This window comes from Olea europaea, chromosome 15, assembly GCF_002742605.1.
Source record: "Olea europaea var. sylvestris chromosome 15, O_europaea_v1, whole genome shotgun sequence".
Lineage (NCBI taxonomy): Eukaryota > Viridiplantae > Streptophyta > Magnoliopsida > Lamiales > Oleaceae > Olea > Olea europaea.
This window is the reverse complement of record NC_036251.1, coordinates 25,924,152-25,932,315: the sequence shown is the minus strand read 5'-3', so window position 1 is coordinate 25,932,315 and position 8,164 is coordinate 25,924,152. Positions and strand designations below refer to the sequence as shown.

The window sequence follows — 8,164 nt, the reverse complement described above, 5'->3', positions numbered from 1 at the left end:
CCTGAAGCTTTTAATTTTGAGGATGTACTAATGGAATGGGCAATGCGTCGAGCTGGGGTATTAACGAGTTCATTATTGGGTTCAATAGTCTCACAAGTCTTGTGTGAATCACCTACTCGTGTTTTAATGGACCCATCGCAATTGGAGTCTCTTCGACATTGTATTGTACCCATACGGAGCCCAAAGATGATATACTTTTATCAGCATCCATGGTAGAAGTTTCAAAAAAGCTAATGTTGGTGTTATGCCTCCGACAAGGGATTGATACTAGCGGTAAATCCCTAATTAATGGGAAATGGAAATCAAATGTTGCATTTGTATGAAATGGCATGGAATAAACTTCTGTGGTAAATCAGTGAAGGATCAATTTGGTGGTTAGGTTTTAAGTTCTTTTTTGGTGGACAATTTTGACAAGCATCATCTGGGCGGATGAATTGGTTGTAATAAGAAATAACACCATTTTAAGAGTTTGGGGTTAATTTAGTCAAGTCAAGGGTGTGTTTGGTGGCCCTTAATTTAAGGACGCATTTGTTGGAATAACAGTAGCTCATAAATGAATGGCCTGTTTGATTTGGTTATCTTTTCGCATTTCTAGTTTTACTTTAAATAAGCCCCCGTTTGGCCCCCATTTTCTGAAAATGAAAATGGGGGGAATAGTATTTTTTTTTGAAAAATGAGTGATTGAAAAAGAAGGAAATCTTTCGATTTACGTGTAATATTATTTTATGAAAAATTGTGTGGTTGACAATAAGAGAAAAAAAATGGAATGTAGTGTAATTAAATTTAATGGGGGCCAAACGGGGGCTAAAATAGTATTTATAGTTAAAAAAATATTGAATAATATATTCTAAATATTTATTAAAAGGTAGGTGTGTAGTAGAATTTTCACTTTATTTTTCCCTTTAATTTATTTGGGCCAGGCCCAACCAAAAGCTTTCCATGTACTCTTTTGGCGCGTTCTTTCCACTTCCAGCCCTTCAATATATTTAACCCAAATTTCAGTTTTCCATTCTCGCTCGCGAAAATCCGAGAATCCAATTGAAACTGAAGAAAAATGGAGAATGAAAAATCTGTTTCAGGGACCGATTCGGCTAGGCCATGGCAATCGTATCACACTGCTTACACTAACGCTAAAGCAGGTAATTGTGTCAATTTCATCTTTATTTTGATTGGTTAAGTGGTTAAGTAGTTTATGGTTCGTTTCTTTGATTTTGATTATTTTTTATTTCTTGGTTAAGTTTTGTGAATTTGTATTTTTACTAGGTATGGAGAAGGTGGATAAGGAGAAGGTACAGAGAGTAGTATATGAGATGAGCAAAGGGTCTAAATATTTCGAAAATGAGGAAAAGAAAGAGGCTTATATGAAGCAGAAAATCGAGAATATGCGTGTGCAATGTGCGAAGCTCGCTGTGGCAGATTTAAATCATTTTCAGAAGGTACATTTCAAGGGGAGAAAAATGCTTTAAAAATTAAAACGTGTCTGATTAGTGTAATGCATATCTTATTTGATACATCTCTAATTTCTTGGCTTAAGAATTATTAACTGAGAGAATCGGATTTGAAGGTAGTAATTTTTTTGGACATGTGGTTATTGTGTATTTGCGGTGGTCATAATTCTTTTTGACTTCGAAAAAGACAATTAAGCCGGGAAATGGTAAAAGGCCAGAAGCTAGACAGTAGAAAACTTCCACGTGTGAAATTTAGCGTAACGCATTTTGTGTAATTGTGAGAAAATTAGCTCTTTATGTAGAAGTTTGTGCTAGAACAAGCTAAGAATTATACGGTATAATGGCGGATCTAGTACCTGTCATCCTTGCTCTTAAGAGATTCACATGCAAATTCAGGAAAGCCGGCTCCCTGTTCTTTATCATCCACCCTGGTGTATCTGTGTCATATGCTGCATGCGGACGCAGAAGAATGAAATGGCCTGATATCCAAATTTCTTCATAACTGAATGAGCAGAACATATAAAAATTTCAAGAAATTAGACCAAGAAACATCCACGATATCCCTTCATTTCTTAGTCCTTTGGTTTTATTTTTTATTTTTGGTTTGTGTGTGTTGGTTTTGGATTTAGGCAGTTCTTAAAATCAGCCAGTGTGAAACAGCAATAGGTACAAAGATCCATAGAGTGATGAACATGATGGTAAAAGGAGTTAAATGTAAATGGCAATGGCAAGATTAATGGTGCCGCTTCAATTATCTGCAAACAAAGCTTTTTAATCCCGTATCCTACTAAGCATGTGGCAGATCTAATTTGATTTTATATAATCATTTAAAGATTGCTGATAAAAGGATTGTGGAGCTAGAAGGTACACGTGATCTATCAAGGATCTGGCTGCACGTGGATATGGATGCTTTTTATGCAGCAGTTGAAACACTGTGCAATCCTTCACTAAAAGGAAAGCCAATGGCTGTTGGTGGCATGTCTATGATCTCCACAGCTAATTATGAGGTTTGAATGACTAACCGAATTAAATGGCAATTGAATATTTTTGTCTTTTTTTTCCTTTCTTTTATGAGATAGCTTAGCTTGTGTAATCTGGACATATGTTGATGCACTGTTTCAAGTCCAAAAAATTATTGCTCTGTATTCTGTTGAGGCATGATTTGTCTCCTTTGCAGGCTAGAAAATTTGGGGTCCGAGCTGCGATGCCTGGATTCATAGCACTTAAATTATGTCCTGAATTGATTTTCGTCCCAACAGACTTCAAGAAGTACACTCATTATAGCGATTTAACAAGGAAAGGTTAGAGTTCTTTTTTATGCTTTCCTTGAGATATAGCAAATATGATTACTTTTGCCAAATTTTCTGATGCACTTCTTCGTAATCAGTGTTCAAGAAATACGATCCCAACTTTTTAGCTGCGAGTTTGGATGAAGCATACCTAGATATAACAAGTATCTGCAATGAAAGGAGCATGACTGCTGGAGATGTATGTCAAAGCATGAACTATGATCCCCAAATTTCATCTGATTCCTTGCATTGTCATTTTTCTTTATTTTAGTTCCATTGTATCTTTCCCTTGTCTTATTAGATGCGAATTCCATCCTTAATGCTTGGTAATTATGCTTCTTCAAGGTGGCTGAAGAGCTCAGAGAAAGTATTCACAAGGAGACTGGGCTCACATGCAGTGCTGGGGTTGCACCAAACCACATGCTTGCTAAGGTATTGTAGGCTGTTTTATTTAAGGGGACTGATTACCATATATTTCATGCATAATGCACAAAAGGATGGACTCAGTCATACAACATATTTGGACTCTGTAATTGATATCATGTAACCTCATGTCAAGGAACACAAATGATCAAATGCTAAACTAACTTTTACTTCGTACAAGAAAAAACCTAAAATTTTAATTGTATACTCTAACCATGTAATGAAGATGGCAATTCTATTCTGAGTTATCATGTTCAGCAGGTCTTTGAACAAACTAGTGATCTGCATAAGATAATTCGGGTAAAATAGTTTATCCATTACAGTTAATGATAGGATTGTTTTAGAGAGAATCAAATTAATATCTTGTCTCCATTAATTTTATGTCAAAGTAAGCAGAATACAATGATCAAATATTATGACCATTTTAATTTTTTGATATTTGGAGTAAGAGTAACTTTTTATTATCTATCCTGGCTTATTGTTTCAGCTAATATCTCAGTGCTTGGGCTTCATTTAGGTGTAAATTGGAGTAAAATGCATTATTTTGATAGTAAGGATGTCATTGACTGATATATTTGCTAGAACTCTCATAATTGAATAAATTTTGTGTGGTGGATCAATAACAATCAGCTTTTCGTCTGTTACCTTAATCTTAATTTTGTATAATTTAAATGATATGATTTCTGAATTTGCTCCTTTCGCCAGGTTTGTTCAGATATCAATAAACCTAACGGCCAATTTGTTTTACCAAATGATCGGATGGCTGTCATGACATTTATATCTTCACTTCCTATAAGGAAGGTACTTTTATGATGGTTGCTAATGTATGGTGGCATATTCCTTTCTTTCAACTATCTGTGGCATATATTTATTAGATGCTTGAACAAGCTAATATGTGCATATTTTCATGTCTTGTTATTAAGCCACATGGTAACAACCGTTTCAAAATAATCCGACTATTGACTAAAATTGTGAGCTTACTTTGTGGCAGTAGATCTGTAACTGGCTAATAAGGATTATATTATCCTGTTTGGCTAATGTGTATATATTGTAATGTCTTATTTTCAAGTGACATCGGCACAACCATTTCAAAATAAGTGAAGTATTTGTTATAAAATTTTGAGCTTACTTGTGGCAGGCTTCTGGATTTTCAAGTAAATTTCTTTAAATCCATCAAATCTACCCAAAAGTTAATTGAAATCCTTATGTGAAAGGAACAAGTAATGGCTGACTCAAGGGAGAAGGGGTCAGAAAGAGGGAGAGAACTTACCATTAGCTTGAAGCCTCAGCAGTGAATGAAATGACAAAAACCCAAATATCTAACATTGAAAGTGTCAGTTAATTAATCATGATGATTCAGCATTTTATCCAGCTTTATTAACTAGTGTGAATTCTGACGGTGAAGAGCTTCATTGCAGGTTGGTGGCATTGGTAAGGTCACTGAACATGTTCTAAAGGATGTCTATGAAATTACAACATGTGAGGGGATGTTGCAAAAGAGTAGCTTCCTCTGTGGACTGTTTTCCCCTACCACAGCAGGTAATTGCAGTGACATTGACAACTTACTTGTGCTATAACCTTGAACACAATTTGTTCTACATTGAGAAACTGTTATAGAATTGTTCAAAATCAGAATGTATCAATTATTCCAGATATCCTTCGATTACAGACTTCTGTGTGGATTCTAAATTTTAACTTCTTAAGCTGCTCTCTTGCTATGTGTTATTTAAAAAGTACATTAGGCTTGGTTGCAATTATCCAATTCTTGAGATCCTTTTATATAACATTTTAACTGTATATCATTTGTTCCAGACTTCCAGTGATATTGTACTGATTCACTAACCTGTTCATTGCAGATTTCTTCTTGTCTGTAGGTCTGGGACTTGGGAGGACAGATACACCCCAAGCAACATTGAGAAAAAGTATAAGTAATGAGAGAACGTTTTCAGCCACCAAAGATAAGGCATTACTTTATAAGAAATTAGGTAATTTGTCTTGGACTCGTGGATTCTTAGTTATTAAACATTGATGATACGAATAATTATCAGTTGATGACATTTTTTTCTGAATTTGTTGACTTCTTCCACCATTAGCAACGCAACCTGATATCCCCATCTCTTCACAGGTCGTATTAGACATAATTCCTTTTAAATTAAAAAGAAAATTTTTAAACTTTGCTCTTGTACCCTCTTTTTTGGGTAATTTTAAAGGAAATCCAATTGTAGGATAGTTAACTGGGATAAAAGAATCAAATTATTTTACAAGAATGTGTTAGCTTTGATTATGTTGCTCCTTCTGTATTTACTTGTGGCTTCTCTTACAAAGCAGCTCTCCTGTTACATTGAAAGATATGCTTTTAGTTGTTTGCTTTCTCAGTGTTGCTAGCCTTCAGTTGCTTTTATGTATTAATGTCCAATTTCAATTTCTTAATACACTATCTTAACTATGATTAGCACATTATCAGATTCCTTGTTTATTTACTTGAAAATTTATAACAGCAAATACAAATGGACAGAATCAACCTGAATTTGTTTACTTTAATGTTAAAAAAATTCACGGGATAATTCTAACTCATGGCTGTTGTGGGAAATTTTGAGATGGAGACGCTCATACAGACCTGAGTGATGGTCTTGTCTGAATACAATTGGAAGTCCTTTTTTTCATTGTAAAATTGATGAGTCGCACCTTCTAAAATTAATCCACACAACGTGTTGCAGTGGATCTTGCAGAAATGCTTTCCAATGACATGAAGAAAGAAGGTCTTTGTGGGAGAACATTGACCCTAAAATTGAAGACTTCATCATTTGAGGTATATACCTGTTTTTGGGTTCTGAAACTGGAATGGATTATTTTTATTACCTGTTTTCAAATATTTCTCCTTCTTGCATTCCAGGCCTTATTTTCTTTTCTTTCTTTCATTTTTCATTTCACTTTATTTGTTATGTACAGTGAGAGATTTGTTGCATTCTTAACGACAAATTTGAAATCTCCAGGTTCGGACTCGAGCTGTGACTTTGCCAACTTACACATGCTCAAGTGAGGATATACTAAAACATTCTTCAAAACTGCTTAAAGCTGAACTTCCTGCATCTGTGAGATTGATGGGTAAGACCACTAAGTATATTTGTTTACTGTGGAATTGTCAATCAAGTGGACAGTGTGATAGGAAGATAAAAAAAGATCTGGAAAAAATCTGTGTTAAATTTGGTGGAAAACTCTGCTCTGAAAATTAGCGTTGAGTTGTTTTCTTTCATCAGGATTGCGAATGTCTAATTTCAATGAAGGCCAAAATGGTGGCTCCCTTGACCCTAAACAAAAGACACTCTCTGAGTTCATGGTCACAGGAGATGCTTCTGGAAGAGAGCTGGGGGATCAAGCACCCTCCCACTTGAATGATAATGATGATTCTCTATCCGTTGATAGAGAGACTAGTTTTTCTATTGACACATGGGATTCCATTGGTTTACAGGGTACCCATGAAATACCGTATCTTCATCACAGTGACTCCATGCTATGTCTCAAAAAGGAAGAAATCAAAAGGAATCTTGATCTGCGGATTGATGATTTGGAAAACAATGTACGTATGGAGCTAGATTATATTGTTGTTTTCATTTTCTTTTAAGGATGTTCTTACATGCATTTATGTTACACAGGTTGACTACCACAATACAGTAGCGAATGCAATAAATCCATGTCCTAATGGAGCTTCTCAACTAGTGGAGAGAGATTCTTCTCCTGGGAAACTCGAGGAAAGCAACCAAGATAGAGGTAAAAATGCGATCAACTCTGGAGATGGTGAGGCGGGGTCTTCACTAAATCCGAACAGGCCATTGCTTTGGATGAATGATTACAAGTGCTCATTATGTGGGGCCGAACTTCCTCCGAGCTTCCTCGAGGAACGACAAGAACATTTCGATTTCCATCTTGCAGAAAGGTTGCAAGAGGAGGAATCAAGTGGTGTTAACCAAAATCCCAAGCTGGAACAGAGGTATCACATCCTTTTTTCCTTTGCCTATCATTTACTTTGTAGGCGACAACATTTTGACGTTAAAACCTTTTTCAGGCTTAAACACAAGAACCATATTATGAGCCAAATTGGGCAGAGGAAGAAGCACAAGACATCTGCTTCACAGGATAAATATATTCCAATTGACATGTTCTTTGCTAAAACAAGTCAAAATTTCTGATGTTTTGTAAATTGTAATAGAATAATATGTATTGTGTATATCACTTGTATAGGATAAGATTATAATTGTCCCATTTGTAACAATTCTAAGTTTTGCGTTGTATGGTAAACTGATTTATAAATGATTTATAGATATGCCAAACTGAAGTTTTTGGAATTTCAAAATGGATTCATGACAAGATTTCTCATCATCCAAATGAATTTTCTTTTGTTATTGCATTGATCTCAGGAAAAATTTTGAAGTTCAAAAAATGAATTTTCCATAATGACATTGGTGATTTAAATGTATGACAGAGTTATAATTTTAGAGGCTACAATTTATTTGCATACTAATTTTAAAATTAGAAAATTTCACCCACTAGAAAATTATGATCCTATGAAATTTGTTATATGCTGTAATATTTCGTGGTTTATATATTGTTATTTTTATTCATAGTGAGTACAGATTTATGTCAATGATTTGTAATAGAAAATATAAGGGAAAATATCACCAGAGGTCCCCCCAACTTAGCACAATTAGACACATAGGTCTGCTACTAATGTATTTAATATTTAAATCCCAAATCTTCCACTTGTGTTACACCTGGATCCCCAACTAGAGATTCGATCTAAAAAATGTAAAAGGTCACGTTCTTTGCATATAATCTATATACACACACACTATTGTTTTATGGGCTGCCGATAGGGAGAAGGAGATGGATGAGGAGAAAAAATAATCAAGAGTGAAGGAAGATGAGTTTCAACAGCACTGAGAAAAAGACTATAATATTATTATTTAATTCATTCTTCATACTATAAAGTAATCAAATTTATTGAAG

The 8,164-nt window shown here is 34.8% G+C and overlaps 1 protein-coding gene across 3 annotated transcripts; it reads left to right on the top strand.

The window, feature by feature from the left end:
* The first annotated feature begins 985 nt into the window (after nt 1-985).
* On the top strand, nt 986-7,511 carry LOC111410653 (DNA polymerase kappa). 3 transcript variants are annotated; one of them, XM_023041102.1, is made up of 14 exons: nt 986-1,139; nt 1,264-1,436; nt 2,282-2,455; nt 2,626-2,749; nt 2,836-2,936; nt 3,083-3,169; nt 3,866-3,961; nt 4,579-4,699; nt 5,017-5,145; nt 5,878-5,969; nt 6,154-6,265; nt 6,418-6,737; nt 6,814-7,148; nt 7,224-7,511. In XM_023041102.1, exons 1-14 carry the CDS (start codon nt 1,055-1,057, stop codon nt 7,345-7,347), a joined length of 2,073 nt encoding a protein of 690 aa, XP_022896870.1. In that variant the 5' UTR covers nt 986-1,054; the 3' UTR covers nt 7,348-7,511. The 3 variants fall into 3 exon arrangements, with proteins under 3 accessions (XP_022896870.1, XP_022896869.1, XP_022896871.1); XM_023041101.1 differs by having other exon boundaries at nt 999-1,139; nt 1,239-1,436; XM_023041103.1 differs by lacking the exon at nt 3,866-3,961 and having other exon boundaries at nt 999-1,139; nt 1,239-1,436.
* Nucleotides 7,512-8,164: the final 653 nt, after the last annotated feature.